General features: G+C 42.1%; 1 protein-coding gene across 16 annotated transcripts in view; it reads left to right on the forward strand.

The window, feature by feature from the left end:
• The window catches only part of unc13a (unc-13 homolog A (C. elegans)), a 56,555-nt gene that overhangs the window by 13,765 nt on the left and 15,104 nt on the right, over positions 1 to 27,686 (forward strand). For 4 of the 16 annotated variants that reach the window (XR_005207036.1, XM_037770720.1, XM_037770725.1 and 1 more), the window contains 29 exons: positions 34 to 229; positions 2,071 to 2,190; positions 3,715 to 4,533; positions 5,442 to 5,535; positions 6,513 to 6,559; positions 6,726 to 6,804; positions 9,081 to 9,086; positions 9,337 to 9,411; positions 9,517 to 9,736; positions 10,535 to 10,762; positions 11,022 to 11,163; positions 11,963 to 12,132; positions 12,284 to 12,399; positions 13,407 to 13,570; positions 13,710 to 13,863; positions 15,152 to 15,220; positions 15,591 to 15,680; positions 16,013 to 16,147; positions 18,020 to 18,153; positions 18,313 to 18,398; positions 19,351 to 19,477; positions 19,596 to 19,692; positions 20,493 to 20,636; positions 20,752 to 20,829; positions 21,061 to 21,138; positions 22,116 to 22,204; positions 22,320 to 22,466; positions 23,574 to 23,697; positions 24,940 to 24,945. Coding sequence is in view for 15 of the 16 variants with exons in the window: in XM_037770720.1 (XP_037626648.1) it covers positions 34 to 229; positions 2,071 to 2,190; positions 3,715 to 4,533; positions 5,442 to 5,535; positions 6,513 to 6,559; positions 6,726 to 6,804; positions 9,081 to 9,086; positions 9,337 to 9,411; positions 9,517 to 9,736; positions 10,535 to 10,762; positions 11,022 to 11,163; positions 11,963 to 12,132; positions 12,284 to 12,399; positions 13,407 to 13,570; positions 13,710 to 13,863; positions 15,152 to 15,220; positions 15,591 to 15,680; positions 16,013 to 16,147; positions 18,020 to 18,153; positions 18,313 to 18,398; positions 19,351 to 19,477; positions 19,596 to 19,692; positions 20,493 to 20,636; positions 20,752 to 20,829; positions 21,061 to 21,138; positions 22,116 to 22,204; positions 22,320 to 22,466; positions 23,574 to 23,697; positions 24,940 to 24,945 (4,034 nt within the window). In the remaining variant the exon portion in view is untranslated. The remainder of the gene's footprint in view (positions 1 to 33; positions 230 to 2,070; positions 2,191 to 3,714; positions 4,534 to 5,441; positions 5,536 to 6,512; positions 6,560 to 6,725; positions 6,805 to 9,080; positions 9,087 to 9,336; positions 9,412 to 9,516; positions 9,737 to 10,534; positions 10,763 to 11,021; positions 11,164 to 11,962; positions 12,133 to 12,283; positions 12,400 to 13,406; positions 13,571 to 13,709; positions 13,864 to 15,151; positions 15,221 to 15,590; positions 15,681 to 16,012; positions 16,148 to 18,019; positions 18,154 to 18,312; positions 18,399 to 19,350; positions 19,478 to 19,595; positions 19,693 to 20,492; positions 20,637 to 20,751; positions 20,830 to 21,060; positions 21,139 to 22,115; positions 22,205 to 22,319; positions 22,467 to 23,573; positions 23,698 to 24,939; positions 24,946 to 27,686) is intronic. The other 12 variants (XM_037770723.1, XM_037770726.1, XM_037770729.1 and 9 more) reach the window with 6 other exon arrangements.

Genomic DNA, 27,686 nt, shown 5'->3' on the forward strand with positions numbered 1-27,686 from the left:
TCATTCCGTCTGTCACTGTGTTTGCATGACCAGACGAGGATCCAGACAGCGCCGTGGACGACAGGGACAGCGACTACCGCAGCGAGACCAGTAACAGCATCCCGCCTCCCTACTACACCACCTCCCAGCCCAACGCCTCCATGCACCAGTATCCCATGAGGCAGCAGCAGTATATACACTCCTACAACGACGAAATCCCTGAGCTGGACTACGATCAAAGAGCCATGAGGTAACAAGCACCCTACAGGCTCTATGTAGCCACAACTGAGACTGAGTGGTTTCCTTTTCATGAGATTACCATGGCGGGTTGTCATAATGTATCAGCAACAGGGAGAAAGGGTTTGATTAACTGTTTTAATGTTGAAGTTGTAATTCACACTCCCCATCTTAAGCAGATATTCTCATTTGGAGTCTAGCATTTAGCCTCTGAGACTGCTCAGCCCCAGCGGCGTTGTTTTGTTTAACTGTATTGTACATGGTAACATGTCCCACTGTGCTCTCCTCCTCTAGAGAATAACCATGGCCTCAGTGTATACAAGCATGCTGGGGCGCACAGTTCTTGTATACAGGTCATGTATGAAGTGGGCCTTTGTGGTTATCTTTTGTGTGCAAGCGTGCGTGCATCTTTGTGTGCATGTTGAGTGTGTGAGCATCAAAAACCCCATGTGATCTCTTCTGCGCTAACTTGTTGTGCAGAAAATAACAGTAATTCTGAACATTTTTGGACATTTGTTTTAAAGGCGGCAGATGATTCAAAGTCATTGCATTGCTCAGAAAAGCTGAAACAGAAAGTTTGACCTTTTCATCTGGTTAGATTTAGATGGGTAAAACACATCTTCAAGTATTCAACCTCAGTGAGAGGTCTTTGTGCAGAAACTTAAGGATAAGTTCACAGTTTCTCAAGTCTTGTTGTTAAACAATAGTCAAGTGTTTATATGAACATTGAAACAGGTTTTGCTTGCTGTAATCACTCCTCATGTTCATAGTGGCCATTAAAAGATCCTTTCTTTTGCTCTTCTAATTTAAGTGAAGTGGGACTAAATCAAGTGGGTATATTCCAAATTTGCAGTCTTTTGAGTGCAAAATTCCCTCTTTGTGTCTCAGTGTTTTCTTGTTGAGCTGCAGGGGAGGGACAGTAACACAAAAAGGAAATTTTGCACTAAAAAACGATAGATAGACGATACCCACTTGATTTGCGTCACAAGATAACTTCTGTTATGATTTAACGGTATATAAAAATAAATTGAATTGAATTGATTTGAATAACTCGGACTGCCGAAGCCTTTTATGAACTTCGGAATGAGTTTCTACGATATAAAATGTCAGTAAATATCCCACTCGTGACATTAGAATTTCACGTGTCTTAAAAAAGGCGGTCGCCAACAAGTGGCGAAATGAGACTACAAAACGTCATCACGCCGACTCGTCCTTTACAGTCTCATTGTGTATACTCACGTTAAAGTGATGGTAAAGTGGTGTAGTTTGTTTATAGCTTAATGTTAGCTTTTTACTTCTGGTGATTGCATTCACACTTCAAAAATCATATATGTGGTGTTAATTTAGGAAGATTATCTTACGGAACAAAACATTTAAGTATCATAAACATTTGTTTGCCACAGAGCTTATTTTCTGCAATAATCCAAAACACAATTGAAAAATCCCATTGGCTTTTTGTCGAGGGAACCAGAGCGATGCTAACTTCCGGGTTGGCCTAAAAAAGTACGGCATCCCTGCACCACTCTATAACGTAGATAAGCAAATGTACACGGTATGATAACTGTCAATATTCATACCCTACTTACATTGTGAGCATAATAGGAAGGGATTTTTTAACCGCTAGTATGTACAAAGGGAATGTTTGCAACAAACAAAACCTGCTTCAGTGTTCATATGAACACCTGACCATTGTTTTAAGACAGGTTTGAAAAACTGTGAACCTTTCCTGTAACCGGGCAGTGCAGAGGCTCAGTTTGGTTAGAGCTTTCTTTGAAAGATTTGCACTGAGCTCTACTGATGCTCCTCTCCCACCTCTCCCCTCTTCCCTACCTCCCTCCTTACTCCTCTTACCAGACGCTATGATAGTTTAGACTCGGCCACCAACGGGCGCAGCGATATCGACTCAGGCTCAGGGTCGAGCCGGCGCACCAGTCGTCAGTATTCTCTAGACAGTAGGCACTCACTGTCCGATAGGTGGGTCTCTGTACCTCCTCTCCAACTCCTCCTCTTCCTTCTCCTGCTCCGGCCTGTGACTCCGTCTCGCTGTGACGTCAGTGGTGGACTTGTCCCGTCCTCCTCGCTCGCTGTGCTTGCATGCATGCGCTCTTACCCTATCTCTGTATATGTATATTCTATACTTTTTTTTTATAGAAAACTACTGGTTCTGCATCTATATTTACTGTGTTCCTCCTGGTGAAGAATCACGAATCAGTATCACAAATGATGTATCATACTCATCTTCGCCATTGTTAAACTCTTATAAGTTTTGCGCAGTTTTGTATTTGTGTGTGGGTGAGTGATTGACGAGATGTGTGTATGTGTGTGTGTGTTGTTTCGTAACGGTCAGAGACGGAGAGGTTAATTGTTGGTTGGAGTTTGTGTGAGAGCCTGTGTGAATCTGTTGTCGCGGCAGCCTGTTATTACAGCCTCATCCTGTATGTGAGACATTAAGAAGAGCCCTGTCTTATTCTGGGTGTCCCCTGCTTGTTAATTACACACATTTAATTTTCACTTGTAAAACAGCAGGTGGCTGTCAGCTCAATAATGGGACAGCAGAGAGGCCAAGACAGATTACGCTCATTTTCATCTTCATTTCATCATGTTTTTTTGTTATATTTTTTCGCTAAGAAAGAGGGCAGACATGTATTTAGACTCGAACATTATGAGGCATTTGTCACTGTCTGTGTCAGTCTTTGTGTTGGATGAGAGAGAGATTGAGAGATAGGCGTTGAATAGAAAAGAACAAGGGTGTCGTGATTGTGTGTTTGTGTCCGTACATCCATACTTGTGTATTCCCTCTGTCTCACAGCCCAAAGCCATAATACAGTTCTCTCCTTTACTGCTCCTGCACCATGCATTATTGAACCAACATGACCGTAATCAATAGAGACGAAACAATAAAGTGAGAGTGTGTGTACGTACGTATGTGTGTGTGTGAGAAATTGTTTTTGCATGCGTCTCAAATCTCTCTCTGACTCATAGTCTGTCTCAATGTCTAATAGCCTCATTCATCATCGTGAATAAATATGATTCACTTATTTATCTGTAAAAAGAGGCTGTTTTTGTTCTGCCAGGCTAATAAATTACCCTCAGCCTTTCCAGGTTCATTGAATAGGTCTATTTATATCTTAGAATTATGAAAAATGTGTTTTTGCTAATCGTGTGCTTTTGTATGGTGTGTGTTTCTGTATTAACTTGTGTGTGAACTAGTATCCATAGTAACCTTACCTATTACTAAAAAGATGATTTCCCCTTGTAGTTACATAGATGCATCACTAGCCCAAACCCCCCCTGCTCTGCTCTTATTGGTTGGTTTAAAGTCACTCCTCTGTTCCTATTGGTCAGCTATCTCCCTCTGTGGCCCCAACACAAGTTCCTTAAGTGTCACTGTGGCAGCCAAACTCCTTATTGTGCAAGTATGGGAACTCCCCTAGTTTACTTTTAAACCTGTGTGGGTGTGTTTATGTAACAGGTGTCTGTATCTCCCCCTCCCCTCAGTCCCACAGACAGTCGTTACGCCTCGTCAGGCGAGTTGAGTCGAGGCAGCTCTCAGCTCAGTGAGGAGTTTGTCGCCGAGGACGGCGAGAGCTTGCGAGGTTCGGAGTTCTACGATGAAAACGACTCCTACCACTCCTGCCACTCCTCCGTCAGCTACGGCAAAGAGGACTCCCCAGTGTGGGAGGGCGAGGGCGAGGACCCCCAAGCCGTCTACAGCGACGAGGGAGGCTACCTCAAAGATGGAGGGGAAGAGGGGGCCCTGTATGCCGAAGAGGAGGGTGACATGTACGGGGAGGAAGGAGAGTACAACTACGAAGATGAGGAAGAGATGCCTTTTGAGGAAGACGAAGATATGTATCCACTTGACGGCACACTCAGTGAAGACCAGGAGCCGCCCTACACCCCCACACCCACAAGCACTGCCCCCACCCTCATGCCCCCCTCTGATAGTCTGTCCTCCACCAGGCCACCGCTGGAGAAGCAGGCGTCGTTGCATCAGCAGCGGCCAGCCCATGATCAGCTCCAGCCCCCCAGCACAGCTCCCAGTCTACCTCTAGTCACGCAGGACGACACGTTGCCCCCATTCAGCGCAGAATCCACCAAGCCTCCCTTCGCACCCACCCAGCCGGCTCTGTCGACCACCACTATATCCACCCCCACGACTATATCGCAGGTTCCAGCTCCAGATACCAAGCCCCTGGAGCCTGAACCCAAGTCCGAGGTGCCGCTGGAGGAACCTCCAACTCCCGAGCAGCCTCCAGCGGCAGAGATCGTCCCTCCAGCTCCTGAAGAGAGAACAGAGGAGCGACCTGTTCCAAGGTGAACACTGTTCATACACTGTCAGCTCCATAGAGGAAAAATTTAAATAAGCTTTCACTCACTGTCGACACTAAGGCAGTTACATTTCGGTTCAAAGACATTCATCTGGTAGTTCATTCAAGTAACAATAAGCACATACAGTATACAGTACATACTAATTATCCAAATAAGGAACATAGGAAACAGACACTTGGGAAGGGGTAGGAATAGGAGAAAACATTTGCCTGTTAGGGCTGCAGCTAACAATTATTTTCATTATCGATTCATATGCCTATTTTCTAGATTAATCGTTTGGTCTATAAAATGTCAGAAAATAGTGACAGATGTCCATTCCAGTTTCTCAAAATCCAAGTTGATGTCTTTAAATGTCTTGTTTTGTCAGTCCAAAACCCAAAGATATTCAGTTTAATATGATATAAAAGAGAGAAAAGCTGGATACCTCCATATTTGAGAGGCTGAAAACAGCTTTTCCTGACATTTTTACATGAAAAAATGCTTTTATCGATTCTCAAAATAGTGGCGGGTATTTTTCTATCTCTCGACTGATTGATTAGTCGACTAATCGTTGCAGCTCCAGTGCCTGTCCAGATGAACCAGCGCTATAGATAGATAGAGGCCAGTGGAATTAGTTTTCGGTACCGTATGTTATTCTCTGCACCACAAATATTCTATACATTCTAACAATACAGCCAATAAAAGTTTTAAAATAACAAACTACATTTTTTAATCATCATGTTTTCTCCTACGTAGTGTGCAATATCAACGGAGTGCCCGTCTTAATGTGTTTACTACTATTAGATAGTTATCTCCATAATTACTGTACATTCACTACATTAGCTAATAGAGCACATACCTGCACATATATGAATAACATTTTTTAAATGCTGTTCCTTCAATCATTCTTTTAGCTTCCCAAAGAGGGAACTCATGGAACCTGGTCTTGCCAGAGCCAAAGCCAACTGGCTTCGACTTTTCAGTAGAGTACGACTACAGCTGCAAGAGGTACAACCTGCATGTGTGTGTGTTTCTTAGTGTACCTTTAGGTGTGCATTCGTGCAGCGTGAATGCCTGGGCTCATAAGAGTTGGTAATGTCTTCTGTTGTTGCTCTGGTTTAATTGATAAGTCTACTATTTGAGCACACTGACTTGTTGCATCAGTCCTTGCATGTCCTACTGTTACTGTGTTTTTATCCAGCTTTTGTTTTTCCCAGTTTTTTTGTTATTGCTGTGGATTATATTGTCTTGTGTTTAATTGATAGTTTCTGTTTACCCCTTGTACTGTTTTTGCCATTTCATTATTTTCTTTTCAGTTGTTTGCCATCCTCGTAGCGATTTGCATGTAGTCCATTCTGATTACCCATGGCTGGAGCGGGCGCTCAGGTGGGTGTGCCCAGTAGTGTGTTAATCGATTGATTATAATTTATATTTTATGTATCCAGTGCGGCTCATAGATATTTATGGGGAGCCAAGCAACACATAGGAAGCTGCTGCAAGCCTGCCAAGTGTCAGTTTAAAAGCCTGTCGTTTATACTAATCATGACTATTTCTGTTTGTCAGTGTGACGTGAGTATCAATGCCGTGTGTCATTCTTTGGACAGGCAGGGCAGACAAAGAACATGACTTTCAATAATAGAGCAGATAGAATTAGAAGAGTGATTACACGGATGGCCATCTGGCTGTAATCTACTTTTACTATGAGTCTCAAACGCAGAGAAGCCACTGCTGATGTCAATGATCACCACACTCACTCAGAAAGACACAACTCAGCTATACCACTCTCCTCATCTCCCCACGTTTTCCTTCTATCTCCCACTTGTACCACTATTATTATATTATTCATGTTTAAATTCTCTTGATTTTTTATATGAAAGCACTATGTACAGTACTATAATATGATATGCTTCCAATGTTTCCAGCCACAGCTCTAATGGCACCCTGCTTGCCTCTGTTCCTCATTTAATTTTTTTCTTTCTCCTCAGGCCCGAGGAGAAAGTGTTGGCATCGCCTCTCTGCTTTTATCAGCAGGGTAAGTAACCATGACGCTGTTACTACTACGGACATTGGAAATCTATAACTTACCAACCGAAAGGCAACTGAACGCATTTATTGTCTAATTGATTCGTCGTGTCCAGGTTCTAGTTAACAACATGTAGCTGGTGTTGAATCCTGCTCTGTGCATGTTTTGTCTCCAGGATGGGTGGCGCTCTGTATAGCATTGACAGCATGCCAGACCTCAGGAAGAGGAAAGCTATGCCTCTCGTCCGAGATCTGGTGAGTTTCTGCACTAATCTCTTTATATTCCCCTGAGTAAGTGTCTCACATCTCCCCAGTCCATCTATCACTCAGCTCAGCAGTGAGAGCTCTCATCCACTAAGCCTGCTCCTGCTTGCTGTCTGATTCTCTGCTGTCTCTGCTTTCACAGCTTATTCTCTTTACCTCATTGCTCTTTTATTCATTTTGCTTTCTTTTTACTTCTCTTCCTCACTGTCTTTTAGCCCACTTCATTTGCCTCTTGTTTCAGCCCGACAGGGTGAGCTGTAGGGCTAAGGGGCCACTGGCGAGGCCAGAAGTTTCCTCTGACTGACACTGATGTTTGCTAGCTGCTGTCATATAACAGACCTTTCATTACCCCATGCTGCCATCGTCCCCATGCCTCTCTGACACTGCCTCATTAAGGATAAGACAGTGAGGAATATAAATCCTCTGGAGAAAACCTTAACTGATTCTTACATGTCACTTCCTAGAGTAAAGAGTATCTTGTACTATTACACTAGCAAGTATGGATACGATCAGAATATGGATAGACCAACCCTGTCTCCTACAAAATTATGTTCCCATACAACTAAACTGCATTCTCAATTACGTTTCGAGGGAAACATATTTTCTCCCGGATAATGGTTGCCGTTTTATACACTTTCAAACACGTGGTTAACGTTGTAAATTGAAACAAAACAAAAACGCAACAAAACTACTTGGTTAGGTTTAGTATAAACATCATTGTTTGACTTAAAATAAGTATGTTTGTTATGTAAGTAAGTCACGAATGTAAATTATAACGAGTCAACTTTGACTTATGGTTTCACATGGGACACCAACAGCGGTCTCCTGGGTGAAAGTCCTATTTGTTTGTTTGACCCACCCATCCACCCCGACCTCCTCCGTACGTGGTCTTTTGCGGACTATGAGTAGAAACATAAGAAACCAAAGAAATCCTTGGTCGACTAACACTCATACGATTTCGTCGAATAATCGATGAGTTGATTTAATCGACAGATCTGCAAAACTGAGTTTCTCCACAAAGAATTATACAAAAGCACCACTTCAAATCTTGTGTTTACCAGCGATGCGCTCAGAAGTTTCTTGGAAATAAGTCATTCAGCATGAAAAAAACGACTAATCAACTAAAGAAATTTTAGTCGACAAAGACCAAAACGACATATTAGTCGACTTATCGACTAATTGGGGGCAGCCCTAGAAAATATGTTTCCCTTGAAAAAATAAATAAATAAACAAACAAACAAAACAAATGAAAGAAACCTTAAAGGAATAGTTTTCCATGTGGGAAATACCCTTGGATGCTTTCTTACTGAGTGTTAGAAGAGAAGATTGATTGAGCAGCCTTAAGTTTGGAGGCGGGGGGAAAAACTTCCAATCAAACTTGTCATTTTTACACTTTGTTTTTTTGTGCAGATTAAACAAATTAAATGCAATTAACTAATTAGTGAGCTATGGAGGTGCTGGTAGGCAGATTTTATTACCTTCAGATAGTGTCAGGCTACCTGTTTCCCCCTGTTTCCAGTCTTTGTGCCAAACTAAGCTAACTGGCAGCAAGCTATAGCCTTATATTTAACGGACAGATGAGTGGTTTCAATCTTCTCTAACTCTCGGCAAGAAAGCAAAGAAGCATACATAAACACGTTCTGTAGTGGAGCAGAAGGCAGCTTAGAAACCGGACAGCAATTTGGCTCTTTACATTAACTGTGTGCCAGGCAACGCTCAGTCTGCCATTTTCCTAAACATACCAGATCCAAGCGTTACCACACACAAGTAATTAGCTCAGATGCTGTCTTCATTAATACATCCTGCTGTCACAAAGTCACAGTGACTACGCACTGACAGACAGTCACAGGCAGGTGCACCGATGTTTCTCTTCCTCTCTCTGTCTCTTGCTTTCACGCACACAAACACACACACACTCACAACTTGTCAGAGTGTCTCAGGTAATTGATCGGACAGGGTGCGGGGTCCTGGCTTAATGAGCAGTGACCGCGGGTTACTTCATTCATATATCAAATACTCAAGTCAGGTGGCAGCTGTGACTTCCTTGCCCTTAAAGTCTCCACATCTGGCTTTAGATTCACCTTGTTTGATTCCCCCACCATGCTTTTATTGTGGATGTCTGTTCTTGTATAATCACAGTATATTTGCACAATTAATGCATCCTGTCTCAACATTTTTAATTCTCTATAGATATCCCCCCTCTTTCTTGCCTTTTTCTAATATTAAATCTCTCCCTTGTTCCTCCCACCTTCACTGCATTGCCACAGGCTATGGTGAGTAACACCAGCACCATTTGCTTTCAAAACACTTAGGTTATGAAGGTATGATCGCTCTTATGAGAGGAAGCACTTTAAATTCTGCAGCTGTCGCCTCCAGTTTGCAGTAACTGTTCAGGGGAAGATTGCCAGACAGACTGTAATAATACACATTGCCTCACAGGCTGCACTGAGATCTTGTCTTGATAAAAAAAAAAAAAGATATTGAGCTGAGAGAAACTGACCCCTTCTCTCTCTTGTCACTCAGTCCTTGGTCCAGAACTCCAGGAAGGCAGGCATCACCTCGGCTCTGACGTCCAGCACCCTGCATAACGAAGAACTGGTCAGAACTCATTTACATTATTAATTCAAAGCATCGCACGTCATACCAAAAGTCATTCTGACACACTCTGCTGACCTTGCACCTCTCTCTTCTGTACCCTGGTAGAAGAGTCATGTCTACAAGAAGACCCTCCAGGCCCTCATATATCCCATCTCCTGCACCACCCCACACAATTTTGAGGTGTGGACCGCCACCACGCCCACTTACTGCTACGAGTGTGAGGGGCTGCTGTGGGGTATTGCTCGCCAGGGAATGCGCTGTACCGAGTGTGGAGTCAAATGCCACGAGAAGTGCCAAGATCTACTCAATGCTGACTGCCTGCAAAGTAAGCCAAATGTCCGACGACGTTACCCCTATTTTAGCCCCTAAAACACTAACCGTGTTTCCATTCACATATTTTTTTATTTACATTTTTTGTCCCCTTTAACCATTCCTTTAATTGTGTAATTATATATTTACAGCTTGGCCTAAAATTGGCTTTTCATAGGATATATAAGAGCTAAAGCTTTGATGCCACATTGTCTTCACATGGTGTTCAGTGTGAAAGGATGCTAAAATATATTTACCGGAGCTGACCAACCATTTGCTGACTTTATGTTTTAGACTTGCTGCGTCAGTGCTGCTGTTTTTTTATTATTATTAATAATAGTATACTATCTAGTCCATCTATTTCCTCTTATCTTTATTTGTCAATGCCAAGCATAGAGTCCTCCTACTCTTCCTCTCACTCCTCGTTTCTTATTTTCCTTGTTTTCTTGAGAGGATATTAAAAGCCATTTGTCTTTTGTTGTCATCCGCCTCTCCTTTTCATCTCTCTTTTACTCAGCATTTCATAGCTCTGCAAATGTGTCCGCCTCTCATTCATGAAATATAGCCAAGTTTTTCATCACCTACACAGTCTTCTTCTCTGCTCTGTATTTCAAATTGGGATCTCAGATTCAAATGTTCTTATAACTTGTAGAAATGTATCCTACATGCAATTTTCTGCTCTGTTATTGTTATTCCTAACTAACACTGTATGGCAACTATAAGCCAACATGTATCGCCTCTCGTATGATACCACCTCTATTTTCTCTACACGTCTAATCCTTTTCTTTGTCGTCTTAATTTCCACGCTAACCAGGAGCAGCAGAGAAGAGCTCCAAACACGGCGCGGAGGACCGAACCCAGAACATCATCATGGTTCTTAAAGACCGCATGAAGATCCGCGAGAGGAACAAACCTGAGATTTTCGAACTCATTCAGGAGGTGTTCACCGCCCCCAAGACCACCCACGTCACCCACATGAAGCAGATCAAACAGAGCGTGCTCGATGGCACCTCTAAATGGTCGGCCAAGATCTGCATCACAGGTGAGAGCAGAGTCAAATTAGTACAGTTCAGTAGCTATGAACGGAGCTGGCGAACACTGTCAACATCAAAGTCAGAGGGGACGGCACGTTTCAGGTGTTTGTGTCTATAAAAAGAGGCAAGCTTGCGTTTATATGAAGAGAGCACAGGTGGCGTTTGTGGGGCAGTAGAGCAGAAGGTCAGATGATTTAACAGGCATCTGTTCGCATCCAAACACACATAGTGGCTGACCAGCTTGATATGTTTTTTTCTTCTTCCTAGTGTTGTGCGCCCAGGGTCTACAAGCCAAGGATAAAACCGGCTCCAGTGATCCTTATGTCACCGTCCAGGTGGGGAAGACCAAAAAGAGGACCAAGACCATCTACGGCAACCTCAACCCTGTCTGGGAGGAGACATTTAATTTGTGAGTGAAGACCTCTTGGAAACATATGTCACATTTGTAAGAGTTGGGGGCTGAAAATAATAGTTGTTTTCATTATAATATGTTGGTTATTTTTTCAAATTAATCGATTTATTGCCAATGAAATATATATTAGTAGAAAATACTAATCACCATTTCTCAGAGCCCATCTCCAAACAACAGTCAAAAACCCAAGATGTTCAATTTACAATGATAGAAAACCAAGAAAACTAGCAAATCACAACATTTGAGAAGCTGTAACCAGCAAATGTTTGGCAAGGACTTAAACTGATTTATCTTTTTTTTGTTGTTTTTTTGCTCAATGTTTCAGGTTTTATGAAATTTGTCCTTCTATTGAAGCAGTATAAGTCGTTTGGCTAAAAGAGATGCAAAAGCTATCGGATTTTTTGCCTGCTGACTAAGATGTATATCTTGTGGAGCTATTCCAAATACTGCAGTAGTAGGAGAAAGTTATGGATACTTCAAAATAGCCGGAAACTATTTAGTTTTTGACAAAACCAAAACGTATGTGAAAGGGTGTCTGGTGTTTTACCTGCATCGGTCACACATAGGATTGACGCTAGGTGTGAACTCAGCGATTATCAATATTTTTAATTAATACATTTGGACTGATGCAGTTAAACATTTCTATCTGCTTTCTGTTGATCCGATTCAATGCATTTTTTTAAGGCTAGTTTTTGATGAGTCATGAATCACGATAGTAATCCATCTGGTCTTCTTGGCCAGCTGTCAATGTGACTACTATATTTAGCAGCTGTGTCTGACTCTCTGTCTGTTTCAGTGAATGTCACAACTCCTCAGACCGCATCAAGGTGCGGGTGTGGGATGAGGATGACGACATCAAGTCTCGCGTAAAGCAGAAGTTCAAGCGGGAATCGGACGACTTCCTTGGTCAAACTATCATCGAGGTCCGCACTCTGAGCGGAGAGATGGACGTCTGGTACAATCTGGGTCAGTTGAACCACATTGTGTCAATTTATAGTCACATATACATGCATTGATACCACAGTTCACCTTGCAGTTATATGATTGAACTAACTTCTCTATTTTAGTTGTCTTCAGTTTGGTAACTGTGTTGCTGTATCTCTTGTGCTCTTCACAGACAAGCGTACAGACAAGTCAGCCGTGTCTGGAGCAATCCGCATGCATATTAATGTAGAGATCAAAGGAGAGGAGACGGTCGCCCCCTATCACGTTCAGTACACCTGTTTGCATGAAGTAAGCTCAGTGTTTTGTGTGTATCTATCTATTCAAGAGCTGTTAAATACTGTTTTGAGGTACTGGTGTTTTTATATGTCCATTTAGTGAGACTTTATACCTTTACTACTACATCTGTGGGAATATTGTAATTTTTGCTACACTACACTAACTTTAAACTACCAAACAAACCTACTCACTCTTACTTGTGACGTTCAAAACAATGACTTGGTCCCAACTCTGGGATGTGTACACTGCACACTAATGGCAGATTGGGCATTTAAATAAAAAAAAAAAAAAAATTGGGAATCTTTTTTGATCAGTGCATTGCTACTTTAACTGTAGGTTTATAGTACCTTTTCTACCACAATGTTTGTCTGTGCCACGTCATACTAATGAGCCATACCAAACAGGTTAATTTACTTGACCGATGTTCAGATCCGTTCCAAATGAAACTTAAGTTAATACTCCATGAAGTTTGCTTTGCTCTAAAGACCACTTCCAACAGCAAAGACATCAGACACATTTATAGTCTGGCTCTGTGACGAAGACTCGGCTGATTGATCGTAGACCAATCACAGCCTTGTACGCAGTCATTACTCCGCTCATTACTCAGCAGAGCGTATTAGCTGAACCTTAACAGACAAATGACCACTGTTATTGCTGCACATAAGTGGCCATAAACCACGTGGCTGACTCAGAATGTTTCACAGCAACGTTGTGGTTGAGCAGTCAAGACAGCACCGGGGGTTGGCCTCACGATGTAGTTTAATGGTTATTTATGTGGCACAGCCATTTAAAGATAAACAGATCATAGGTTATCTGTTTTTGTACAATAAAACCTATAGAAACTTTGATTACAACTGAAAGATGCCTGACAATTTTTACCACTTCTTAATCGCTCTCTTTTGAACTTAGTCTTTACTTTCTTTGCCTTCTCTTCTGTATTTTCTCTCACTCCCTCTCCTATTTTTCTATAAACCTCCTTCAATTGTCTCTCTAACTCTATCCTATTTTCCTCTGTGTAGAACCTCTTCCACTATGTGACCGATATCCAGAACAATGGTGTGGTGAAGATTCCCGATGCCAAAGGGGATGACGCGTGGAAGGTCTACTTTGAAGAAACTCCCCAGGAGATTGTAGATGAGTTTGCCATGCGTTATGGAGTGGAGTCCATCTACCAGGCCATGACGTATGTTACCGTCTGAATGCCTGACTTCAGAATATGACTGTTTTAAAAAAAAAGACCCTGTGTGTTTGCGTGCATTGCTAGGATCAAGCTCTATGTAAAGTATCCTGTCTTTGCTCACACGTCTGTCCCTCTTTTGCAGTCACTTTGCCTGCCTGTCATCTAAGTACATGTGCCCAGGTGTGCCTGCAGTGATGAGCACCCTACTGGCTAACATCAATGCCTACTACGCTCACACCACCCAAGCAACAAACAACGTCTCTGCCTCCGACCGCTTTGCTGCTTCTAACTTTGGGGTGAGTCACTGCAGAAATATTAAACAGAATCAATAAATGCAACAGTTGAACAGATTTTCTAGTCATAGATCTATAATAAACATTGGGTTATGGTTAGGTCTATTCAAATTCTTAAAGTTTAAAGTGTATAATGGCTTAGAACATTATGATAGAAGTATATGATGGCCATCCCCATGCTCAATTATGTCTCATAAGTTGTTGCAGCAATTTTAGGGTAGATACCATTTGTTACACAGATTTTGTGCTAGATTTAAAAATATTTTACCACTCAAAAATTGATAAAAATGATCAATAATCCCTCCAAAATACCACATTAAGACACCAAGACCTTAAGGAACACCATAGAAAAAGCAATGCTGTGATTTGGTATCAAAAACTTTTGACATTTGGAGATTTCTGTAAGAATTGCAATTTCTGGCGATAGGATGGCGAGCACTTCTGTTCTGGAACCTGCTCAGAAACCCCCTTATTGTCAGTCTACCTAGGAAAGCCATCCTCTGAATGCTCTAGGTCTCTAGTTTGTGGCTGTAAAGTTTCATGAGGCTGTGATTATCCTAGAGGTCACCACAGGTCATTTTATACAGGGTATAAATGGTAAAAAATGGTCTCACTACAATGAAATGGCTACTATGGGGACTAACATCATCACACATGAATACAGTTGGGCTCATTGGATCCACAAGAGTCTCAGCTTTAAAGTAATTTATGAAATTCTAAGACTGTTTAGGAACCCAAGTATACAGAAATATTCAAATAGACTATTTTTAGAACAGGCAAAAACTGAAATTCAAATCATAACATGGAAAACTGAAGCCCAACAGGCAACAACAGCTGTCAGTGTGTCAGTGTGCTGACTTGAGTATGACTTGTCCCAAACTGCATGTGATTATCATAAAGTGGGCATGTCTGTAAAGGGGAGACTCGAGGTTACCCATAGCACCCATTTGTATTAAGATATCTTTAGGTGAGAAGTCAAGGGATCCCTTTGAAAAAGGCCATTCTAGTTTTTCTCTCGCCAAAATTTAGCCTAACTTTGTAGCGTTATTTAGCCTCCTTCCCAACGAGCTAGCTTTAAAACCGAGCCCGCTACAGCCTCTGACAGACAGTAATATTGGCCAGGATCACCGGCAATCGTGCTGGTCTCGCAGGGTTAAAAAGTAAAAACCTGTGTCTTTGCTCTGCAAACAAAAAGTCAATCATAATTTATTTTTTTACTATATGCTCATGTGTTATCCTGGTGCTGGCACTAAAACAGTGTGGTGTGTCTGCTTGCTTGTAATTCCCACAGAAAGAGCGATTTGTCAAGCTTCTAGACCAGCTTCACAACTCTCTGAGGATTGACCTGTCCATGTACCGGGTAAGATTGCTCTCCGTCTTACTGTTTGCACTCATATATTATCTGTGAAAAGTTTTTAATAGATGGATAGTCAACTGCATGACTTCAACCCACCTCCCCTCTTTATTCTATTGTACTTCTCATTTCCTTTTCTTTCTCCTCATCATTCTCTTTGTGAAAAACAGTAAAACAAAGCGGGCGGATGTGTTAATTAGACTGACAGTTCCTCTGAAACATGCACAGACACATTCAGGAAACACTGCTCACCCACACAGTAATAAGTGTTGCCCATGATGGATCGTGCCACACAAACACACAGTGGACAAGGATGGATGTGATGTCATGTGTTGTGCCTCACTGTATTTTGTGTTTTTCTTTCGTGTGACTGCAGAACAACTTCCCTGCCAGCAGTCCTGAGAGGCTGCAGGACCTCAAGTCCACAGTGGACCTCCTCACCAGTATCACCTTCTTCAGAATGAAGGTAACATCCCTTCCTTTTCTTCTGTATTTCATGCACTCCGCCCACCCATCAGATTGCCATTTTGCTTAATGTGTTACACATATAGGATGTAATAAACTTCATCCACAGTTTCCTCTGATTTAAAAAGCAGAATTCAATATATAATATTATTATTATATTGTATAATCTATATTTGGTGTTTGAAATATTTTTCTTGAAATTAACCTAGAATTAAAAAATATATATGTGTCTTTGCAATCAAGACGCGCATGAAGACAATTCTGAAATGCCATAATTTGGTGAATTAATTTCAGTGCACTTGCCTATATTAACTGTTTTTCTTTTGTGTTCAGGTTCAAGAGCTTCAGTCTCCTCCCAGAGCCAGTCAGGTAGTGAAGGATTGTGTCAAAGCCTGTCTCAACTCCACCTACGAGTATATCTTCAATAACTGTCATGAGCTGTACAGCCGCGAGTATCAGACAGACCCGGTAAGAAGGAGCAATTTATTTCACATCTGTGTAGGTGTGAGTGAATGTCTGTCTCTCTCTTTCTCCTTCTCAAAATGTTCAAATTTTCAGTTTGCTTTTTTGGCCGTGATTAAGTACAGTATTGCCAAAGGTCATGTAAGTATAATAGTTCCAAGTGTAAGACCAAAAGAGACAACAAATGGTTTGCGCCTTGCTGCATAGTCCATTATAATAAAAGAAAAAACAAATGGTTGCAAACAATTAATTTAAAAAAAACTGACACACCAGGGGTGGTGTGTCAGTTTCTGCTTGTTACATGCATAGTGTCTTTTCAAAGTAAACTTCCAACATAGGTTTGCTTAGTTTTTAGGTTTACTTACGCAACAAAACTACGTGGTTAGGTTTGGCAACAAAAGTACTAGTAGTAAGGTTTAGGAAAAGACCAGGGTTTGGGTCAAAATAACTACACTTGTAAGTTACCTCTCCTCCCACCCATCCTAGGCTGACTTTCTCGCTCTTTACACTACGTTAGTTGCTCTGAGCATCTAATGATGCGTGAATGGGTTTACATTGGGGTTAGTTGAAAGCCTGGTGTGTCTCATACAGACGCTAAAGGGTGCCTCGCTACGTCGATAGAGCCACTGGTTTTCCCTCAGACTGACATGACATTGTCAAGTAAATACTGAATTTAATTGTGGTCAAATTCCTGGTATTTGAGTTTCATTATAGGCAAATATAACATTGTTCTTAACTCTTCATTCGGTGAAGACCAGCATGCACGTCCACCAGTGTCAATGGCCAGGTTGTGGTCACTCAAATGTATTTAGACGAGGTCTTTCTGAATTTCTGGTTTCTCAAGCTGCCCTGATAATCTGCCACTATGTGTAGTCTGTTCAGTGCTAAAAAGCAGTGAGGTTTACTTCTATCGTTTTGTTGTAGATGTTCAATGATTGATGTACTTTTCTTTTCACTCTCTCTGAAGAAACGAGCAAGATAAATCACTGACTAACTCCAAACTCACTGACTTACTAATCATTTAAAACTGGACCAGCATTTTTCTTCTAAATAACCGTTACAAAGAGAGGTTTCCTTGACTAATTAGACAGATTGGCTAAAAATGTTCCTGAAAATCATTTTTGAGTGTCATCACTGTACCTCCTTTGCTGTATTTTGCTCAGTGTTGTTCTGAGTCCCCCATCATCCTCTCAGTCTGGGTAGGCCAGGCTCTCCCATCCATCACTCCCGCATCGGATTTCAACAGGGATTTCTAGAACTTGCTTTGTGTCCTCATTAAAGCGGCAACTCCATTCAGACTCTCTCGTGAATTTCAAATAAGCATTTTTCCCTTTGAATAAAACATTTCATCCTGAGGGACGTCGCTATATTTTGTCGAAAAATCTCTGCAAGATCATTCTTCACTCTTCAACCCCTGTGGTGCTCGGCTTAGTTTGTTTTTCCCTTCCAGCACATCTTCAGTTATTTCAAAGAAGTCGTCCAGACAGTTGACATTCTGAGTCTGTTTAAAGTTGTTTGAGCAGTTGTTGAATTTACAACACAGTGAAGATTTCCCCCCAGAAAAGTCTCTCCGTCTCATATAATGAAAAATACCACGAGTAAAATTCACATTAAGACCATTAAATGGTCACACAATTAAGTAACTACACTACTTTTTAGAAGATTGGCCCATTAGTTATCTTATATAATATGTGAAAAAAAGAAAAACAGACATGTTTTAGCTTTAAAAACTGGAGCAGAATACAATTATCTGCAGGTTGACAGTTGTTGCCAGAGGTATCGATCTTCCCATCATATACTGAACAAAGTGACCAGCAGGCTAATCTCCCCCCCAAAAAGTCTGTGTTTGTGACTCTAGTTGTGTCACTGCTTTTCCAGGCCAAACAGGGTGTTGTGCCTCCGGAGGAGCAGGGACCTTGCATCAAGAATCTGGACTTCTGGTCCAAACTCATCACACTTATCGTCTCCATTATTGAGGAGGACAAGAACTCCTACACTCCCTGCCTAAACCAGTGAGTCTCTATACTTCTTCTATATGTATGTGATCACATTTCCTCTCCATCTCTTCTCCACAGTCTTTTTTTAGGCTCTTATCTGCTCGCTCGGTATCATTTCCTTTCTCTCTCTAAGTGCATATACAGTAAGCCTTTCTCCTTCTCTCCTCCATCAAGATTTCCCCAGGAGCTCAACGTTGGTAAAATCAGTGCTGAAGTGATGTGGAACCTGTTTGCTCAGGATATGAAGTACGCAATGGAGGGTGAGTGCAAGTCAATGATATACTGAGTCTCTGAACTGTCAGAGCCTCGCCAAAGCACCGAAGACTCATCAGATAAATGTAGCCGCTAACTGCGATTACGGCACTAGTGACACACAAAACAGTATGAAAAGGTTTCCTGGTAGGAATGTTTCAAATAGAGGATTTTATAGTTACTGAGCATTTACAAGTAAACATACATCCTGATATGTAGTATACCACACCAGCTGAAAGTATTGGAAGACTTGTATTATTAAGCATTAGTGACAATTGGTCAAATTGATTAGGAGATACCGCTTATTTGCCTTACTTTATTCTTTATTCGGATCCCCATTAGCTTCCACAAAATGGTCACCAGTCTTCCTGGGGTCCACACACTTTGTGCTTTTTATCCATTAAGCTATATACTGACAATAGCTGATGAAACGCTCATTGTCATCTATTGAACAAGCACACCGAGTGCAGTATCATACTGATTGTACACAGATGTGAGTTGCGGATGATTTTGTGTTAACCCAAGCAAACAGCCAACAGATATCAGAGGGATATATCTGATTTAGTTCGAGCTTCCTGGATCCTAAATGTCCCTTTCCACATAAAAAGTTTGGTTTTGATGAATGAAAAAGTTGTGAAAAAAGTTTTTCTAAATGATGCCAAGCCTGAAAGGTCATATACACAATTGTTAGGTTTGATTAATATTTGATTTCTTTAATAAAATTGGTGTGATTGGTGTCCTCTTTTCATAATCTTGGTCTTGAGCTGAGCTATGACAACTTCACATAACGCAATCGTGTAGATTGATCATATTCATCGAGCCTGTGAGGATGTGTTCTTGACTGTGGGTCAATTCCTCTGTATGCACAATGGATCTGTGGAAATTGCAGGTAGATATAGCCAGGAGAGAAATTTGCTTTTTTGCTCAACATGCATTTATCTGCCTTATTCTTTCTCTCAGAACATGAAAAGAATCGCTTGTGCAAGAGTGCAGATTATATGAACCTGCACTTCAAGGTCAAGTGGCTGTACAACGAGTACTGCAAAGATCTGCCCTTCTTCAAGAGCAGAGTGCCTGAATATCCTGCGTGAGTAGCAACGCGTCGACTTATACTGAAAACAGAAAATAAAGCAATAAAAGTCCTCATCTTGTCTAAATTTGAGTTCCTAATTTGTACACACTATATATTTTTCTGCTCTCCATAGGTGGTTTGAGCCATTTGTTATTCAGTGGCTGGACGAAAACGAGGAAGTGTCTCGGGACTTTCTGCACGGTGCTTTGGAGAGAGACAAAAAAGATGGGGTAAAGGTTTCCAGCTCTTCTTCTCCTTATCTCCCCTTCACTCCTCTGGAAGCGCTGAGACGCTGTTGTTGTTCAGGCAGAATTACTGTAATCCATCCTTTGTACTTCTTCTGTCACACTCAAAGTTATCAGCCAAAGTTTCATCCTCCCTGCCGCTCTGCCTCCCACACTTCCACCGAGCCTGTCCTGCATTCTTCAAAGGCGACAATAGAAGCATGGACACAGCAGCACAGATGTGGACTCAAAGCAGAACGTGTGTTTGGGCTAAGAGGATGTTTCAGTCAAAGTGCTTCGTTGTATAAAGCGACTCTTTGGCAGTTCAAAGAAGCGTGGTTGAGACGTGCATGTACTTAAGGAGGGAGACAACTCTGTGACAGCAGGATATTGTGAATTAATGGCCTTATTCCAAAGTTTTGACTGCAGGAAATCTGTCTCCGACTCATTACCCAGACTCCCCAGAGAAGCACCTACACGCTCACCTCTAGCCAATTAGGGACCAGGCGCTAACCAGCAGCCAATTACAAGGAGACAGACAGGAGCTCCCACCTGTCACCAGATGGCTGTTTAACTGGCTGGTTGGCTCTAGGGGGTCTGAGGCGCAGTACATGTGGTCAAAGATATCAAAGGTTCAGTTTAAAATAGCGTCTAATGGTCTGTCTATATGGTCTTAGGTGCTCAGGGGTCACATCTTGCTAGACTCCCTCGAATCCCAGCGTCTCACCTGCTACTCCTACTCATCCCTAATCACTTATGCTTCTTCCCGGTTTTTAATCTTCTCGCACACCTTTTCTGCCCTACAGTTCCAGGTCACATCAGAACATGCTCTCTTCTCCTGTTCGGTGGTGGACGTGTTTTCCCAGCTCAACCAGAGCTTTGAGATCATCAGGAAGCTAGAGTGTCCGGATCCGCAGATCGTAGGACACTATATGAAGCGATTTGCTAAGGTAGATTCAGCTCAATTTTGTAGTCAAATCATACCTTAAAATAATCAATGTACAACAAAGGGGTCTTTTTTCAAATGATTGATGACCTGTTGCTCTTTCTTGTTTCCCTCTCCAGACCATCAGCAATGTGCTTCTGTCCTATGCTGATATCATATCCAAGTTGTTTGCCAACTATGTCACCATGGAGAAAGTGGTGAGTGGTCAAAGACTTGATGAACCCGCGTGTCAGCCCGGTCAATTCTAAAAGAAAAGACAAAAAAAAAAAAATATGTTTCAGTTTAACACTGTTGATTTCTATTTGCTTGATAACATTATGTCTACATCATAAACAGAACTGTGAAGTATATTCATGGTTGTTGTATGAATGGTTTCTTTGAATCCTATACCAACAAGGAGGCTGATCAATTTGTCTTTCTGTCCTTAGCCCTGCATCCTGATCAACAACATCCAGCAGCTGAGAGTTCAGCTGGAGAAGATGTTTGAGGCCATGGGTGGAAAAGATGTGAGTGATTCTCCTTTTTTTTGTCCCCTCTCGAGTTCCAACTCCAAACGGTATTATTCACGCTTAAGCCGCGTTTCCACCAAGAAGTCCCTGGTAATTTTAGTCCCGGAACTACTTTTCAAGGAACTAAAAGGTTCCTTCAGCCCACTCTGCGTTTCCATAGCGATCTAAAGACCTGTGAAGATTGGACAAATTAGTCCGTTGTCGTATGAAAAAGGCAACATGACATGAGACGAGGGCTGCTGGTGATCGCAGTGGTAGACACACTCTGCAGCCTGCAGTTCAGTGTGTCCTCCCATTTCATGTAAAAAACACATTGGAAAAAAAAATAAACCTTAGGTTCTGTCTCACTGCGACGATATTTACTGCTGCATGGTATTTACTGATGCACATTGGATGTTATGAATGAAATGCAGAGGAGGAAAAAACTAAGAGTGTCTGCCTCCACAGTAAACCATCTGTTGAGTATTTCGCCCTGTCAGCTCACTCGCACAATCTCTGTCTTATTTTAAAATGAGTCAGGAAGCCAACAGCACAGCTTACCTTTACTTTTAATGTTATCAAACAAAGAGAAATGCTCTCCCCTCGTCCTTAAATGGTCCTAAATCGATACTTGAGTACTTGTGTTATGAATGAAGCGGTGCGCGAGTTGAAGCAGTTGTGCTGTGTGTGTGTGTGTTTGACCAATAAGCAACAGTCATCCCTGCAAACTCCACCCCGAAAGTTCCTGTACTTTGAGAAAGTACTACCCGCAGACCAAGGCCTTTTTTGGGGGGGTGAGATGTCCCCGCTGTCCTGCTGTTGAAAAGGGCCTTTAGTTTTGTGTGCAGATGTTAGTATTTGGTCACAGTGGCCTATTTCAGGTATATTTCATCATCTTTATCTAAATGTGTCCACTGGTGTCATTATTACTCCATAACCCCGTGTCCAATCACTCCGACCAGCTCTGTGTGTGTGTTTCCATATCCGTACTTTAGCTGTGTATTGAGGCCAGCGACATCCTGAAAGACCTGCAGATTAAGCTCAACAATGTAATGGATGATCTCAGCAGGGTCTTTGCTGTCAGGTAGAAACACACTCACACACAAAGTCATTCATACATAAGTCTGACATTAATGTGATGTATATTTCGACAGACCAGACTTCGTTTAATAAGCCTACCTTCTATTTTTCCTCTGTAGTTTCCAGCCTCACATAGAGGAGAATGTGAAGCAGATGGGAGACATCTTGGCTCAGGTGAAGGGAACTGCAAATGTAGGAAATGCCAGCAGCGTGGCTCAGGATGCTGACAACGTCCTGCAGCCCATCATGGAGTTCCTGGACAGCAAGTGAGGCAGTCTGCCATTTTAATGGAGTCTTCTAAAGGGGATTGATCAGCTTTGAGGGCATTTTATTATTTTTAATTATCTTACCCGGGGTTAGACAAACTCATAGATGCTTGTTTTTGTCTCTGACAGGAATTTGAAGGTATGTTGAATGGTTATAGTTTAGGTCAACGTGTAGATGTCTGTGTGTAGTGCTGGGTATCGTTTAAGGAATTAAGATACCAGTACCAATACCCTTAAAGTGATACAGATATCAGTAGAGTACTTAATTTGATACTTTTTTTCAACTTCATTCGATTCCCATCGACCATATGTATGGAAGCACTCAGATGCGTAAAAGGCCACCACCACCGCATTTATTTTTATCACATGCCACAGGCGTGTAGTATAGCCATACTTAAGAACATGTTGGTGGCATCTCGGCACGTTGAACTGCAGAACACACTGCGCTCGACTTCATCACATCCCAGACTGTATGGGTTGGAGCTGCTGCAGTAGTGGATCAATCACATGTCGCATTAAAATCGAAGAACGCTTACCTTGCAGTGATTGGCTGCAAGCAAAAACATACAAATAGTCCTTTTTTCTAGATTTGGGTACAAAAAGGATCGACTACAGGTATCGTTTGACTGGAGAGGTTTTGATACTACTTGGTACTAGGTTATTTCGGTCGATACCTTAAAAGGTACCAATATACAGCCTTACCTGTGAGGTTAAGTTCCAGCTCAGGAGGAGGTATACCAGAAATCCACACAACCAAGTATATTATATTTTTATGTAATTTCTCTACTTTTGAGTGGAATTTCCACTTGATTCCATAGTCATGTAATGGATTGTGTCCAGCTAGTATTATCACTGAAACTGCTCACCAAGACAGAAGGACTAAGAAAGTGCATCCATGGCTTTGCCTGAATCTAGGTGAGTAAAAGCAGCAGAGAAATTTCCTTTTTTGGGGGTGTACAGGGATTTCAAGCAACGACCCGTTTTTTGTTCAATCTGCTGTTCTATTTATCTTCGGGTTTTTTTCTTCAGGAAAACAGCGCTTGCCTCCTTCTGCTGCTTATTATTCCTCACTCCTTCCTGTTTTCTATCCCCCTCCCCTCCTGCCAGCCTGACTTTGTTTGCTAAGATCTGCGAGAAGACTGTGCTGAAACGTGTGCTGAAGGAGCTGTGGAAGCTGGTTATGAACACCATGGAGAAGACCATCGTTCTGCCGCCACTCACAGACCAAACGGTGAGAGCGCACAGATGTATGAATACACATAGTGATACAAATACACACAGTGATACAAATACACACAATAATGATGCTAAGCTAAGTGCGTTGGCACTCATTGCTGACTGTGTGTGCTGTTCACACGTACACATCACTAGGATCTGTTGTCCAGAAAGCTTACTGATTATTTTTAGTAAGCATGGATGTTGCTACGATCTGATGATGACCACAGCAATAAGGTAGACAGCAGAAAACATGATGTACAAAACATGTAACACACCCACACATGCAGAAATACACACTTACACACACCTCCAACTGCCAAGGCAGCATCAAAAGAAAAAGGAGGAGGTGGAGAATAAGGAAAGGGAATACAAAGGCAGACATTTTGTGTGTGTTGCGATTCAAGATGTCCCTCTTATAAACAAAAGATCAATCTACTTTTGCAGCACATCTATACGGCATCCCATCCACACATTATATTTAGCATCGCCCCCAGTGCCTTCATTCATCCAAACAATCAAGATGAAACCCCCTTTTTGGGAAAAAAAAGACAAAAGGAGTGCACCATATCATTCTAACACCAGCTCATGGCTGCTCTCCAGTATGTCAGCCAACAATTATCTGGAGAGATTTCTGATTTATGAGTAACTCATAACAGAGTGGCAGAAAATATTTGCCCAAAGGATCTGGCCCATTTCCAAAAAAAAGGAATCATGCATTTTGGAAAGCAGCCTCTTGTTTTCTTTTGTTTTTGATATATGTGTTCTTATTTGTGTTGGTTATTAACTAAAGAGCCTCATATCACTATTTAATAAGGTGATAATTAATCTCTGGTTACCATGTACGGTGCTAACCAGTTAGCAACACAACTGGTTCAGCCTCAGTAGCCATCGGTCTGCAGTTAGCAGCCGTCCAATTTAGTTTTTCCAATTAGGAAAAAGAGAGAAAACAGGAGAAGATAGTGAGCTCTGAATGTGTGCAAATACCACATGATCATCTCTTTTCATCTCCTATTGGCTCTATTCTAAGAAATTTCATTCAAGTAAAGTTTCTTATTCGCTGGCCCCTCTCACCTCTCTACCTTCCTTAGTCCAGGCTTTAGACAGGTGTCAATTGGTCCACGTCCCTCCAGCCCTGAGGCCCAAACTAGTGTTTTTTGATTGATGTGGGGCTCTTTGCAGCTTGACTGACCCTTCTCTCTGGTTGTTGTTGTTGTGATTACTATTACATCCCGCTCCCACCGCTCTCCCTCCACAGATGATTGTAAGTACAGCACTCCTGCGTGTGTGTCTGTCTGTCCGTCCACGGTGGTTGGTTCTTTGCTATATGTGGCTGCGATCTTCCCCTGTTTTTTACCCCACATCACACCCTCTCCCTTCTCACAGCCTCTCAGATCTGTCCCAATCTGTCTCCTCTTCTTCTCTTCTCCTTCTTCAGCCCAATTCCAGTCCGGTCCCTTCACCCTCCCACTCCGTGATGGAGGGAACTCCGTTTGTAGTCACACTCGCAGCTCAGTGAAGCACCCCTCTTTAAGGTGCAGGGTATAAATACAGCGGCAAGCTTCGGGACGAACTTTCCTCCGGCAAAGAATGAATAAATATCAGAATCAGAAATACTTTATTGATCCCCGGAAGGAAATTAAGTTACATTTTGCTCCCATTCTAGAAATATATACATATACAGTATATACTGTATAAACATAGAGAAATTATAAGAAAATAAAAACAGTGCAAATAATTATGCTGAAAAATAGGATCTATCATTACGAATTAAAAACTGTAAGAATAAAGTATAAATAAATAAGAATATTAGTTTTAGGGCTGTCAACGATAAAAAATATTTAATCACGATTAATCACATGATTGTCCATAGTTAATCGCGATTAATCGCACATTTTTTATCTGTTCAAAATGTACATGTCATCAACATGGGAGTGGGCAAATATGCTTGCTTTATGCAAATGTATGTATATATTTATTATTGGAAATCAATTAACACCAAACCATGACAATTATTGTCCAGAAACCCTCATAAGCATAGCGTTCAGCTTAAAAAGGTGCTTTAGCTCAAATCACAACTGCAGCCCAACAGGCAACAACTGCTGTCAGTGTGTCAGTGTGCTGACTTGACTATGACTTGCCCGAAACTGTATGTGATTATCATAAAGTGGGCATGTCTGTAAAGGGGAGACTCGTGGGTACCCATAGAACCCATTTTCATTCACATATCTCGAGGTAGGAGGTCAAGGGACCCCTTTGAAAATGGCCATGCTAGTAGTATGACATGTTGGTACCAATGGATTCCTTAGGTTTTCTAGTTTCATTTGATACCAGTATCTTTACTCTAGCTTTAAAACTGAGCCCGCTACAACCTAAAAATCGCAAGTTGCGTTATTGCGTTAAAGAAATTAGTAGCGTTAAAACGATTTTGCAAGGGAAGTTTGGGGTCCCCTGCTGGAGCTGTTGCCCCTGCGACCCGACCCCGGATAAGCAGTTGAAGATGAGATGAGATGAGATCAAACAAATTTGCTTTAACGCGTTAACTTTGACAGCCCTGGGCGCCTGGGTTAGCTCAGTTGGTAGAGCGGGCGTCCATGTATCAAGGCTTGGTCCTGACCGCGGCGGCCCGGGTTCGAATCCGGCCTGTGGCCCTTTCCGCATCCACTCTCTCTCTCTCTCTCCCCCCTTTCCAAGACTCTATCCACTGTCCTCTCAATAAAAAAATGGAAAATGCCCCCAAAAAAAAATAACTTTAAAAAAAAAAAAACTTTGACAGCCCTTGTAAAAATACAATTGTTAATGTCTGTATGACAATAAAGTAGAATAAATTAAATAAATAAATGATTATGTCTATCTTGGTTTGAGCAGTTTACAAGTAAATTTTTTGTACCGGTAGTCGCACAGAGCTTACATTGGAGTGTGTTCCATGATGGACACAAAACGACGTTGCACGTCGTCAGTAAGGGCAGCTGGTTAAGTCAGCATCGATGTGGACTCGCACTTGGTTTTGGATGGCACTTAATATGGCGTACCCTCCATGTGAACGCGCAAATGGAGTGGTAGTGGGTAGGAGGAGGTAGTAGGGGCCGGATTGGAACTGGGCCTTCCTCTTCTTCTCCTTCTTTTGCTTCTTCTTCTTCTTCTTCTTCTTCTCCTCTTTTCTCCTCCAACACTGTCTCTCTTCTGAGAAGACAGAAGCATGGTGCATTCCTGACTGGTTCTGATAGGTCCCACACCCCCTTCAACAATCTCCACCAATCAGTGCCCCCCTCTTCTGCTGTCTCTTCTTCCTGAACACTCTCCTCAAACAGGAAGTGGTACTCCTCTCTTGCGCCTGGTGTTGCCTTGTTTTCTCCTCATGCATTGTGTCCTTTTTACTGGGACTCTGGTGGGGTGACTCTGATCTCTCGGTGGCTTGGTATCTGGTGTCCTGCCCCATCCCCAGCCCCTCTCCCTCCTTCTAAGCCTCTGCCCTCCCCCCCACTGTCCCCACCTCTCCCACCTGTTTGAACTGTGTCCCCCTCCACCGCCCACTGTGGGTTTGTTGCTTGCATCTGATCTATTTCAACACTGCAGTCTTTTCTCAGTATACTGTACAACACTGTACTGTATGTCTCTGCAGACCTGTCATGTTGGTCTGTCCTGGTTTGATTTCATGTTCTGTTGATGATTGTAATGGTGGTATTATGTCACTGGTCCTGATGCACAGAATGGCTTTTCTTCCAGGACGTTATTGGTTTGAGTTGATGTTGGTCAAAAAAAGTGCATTCAATGCAACAAATACTCTTAATGTCTTAAAGCTTTACTGTATGTGATGACTTTCACCAGTGTTGAAACTGAGTCCTGCAGGATATAACGAAGCATCTAGTTTAAATTAGGCCCTTTTAGATTTGTATATTTTATGGTGTACTTGATAGTACAAAAAATGTAGAGCCGCACAGGAAGTGATGTGTTTTCTAATGAACAGAATTGATGTGCGTTTCTCGGTCCACGTGATCTGCAGCG

The sequence above is a fragment of the Sebastes umbrosus genome, chromosome 5 (genome assembly GCF_015220745.1).
Source record: "Sebastes umbrosus isolate fSebUmb1 chromosome 5, fSebUmb1.pri, whole genome shotgun sequence".
NCBI classification, from domain to species: domain Eukaryota; kingdom Metazoa; phylum Chordata; class Actinopteri; order Perciformes; family Sebastidae; genus Sebastes; species Sebastes umbrosus.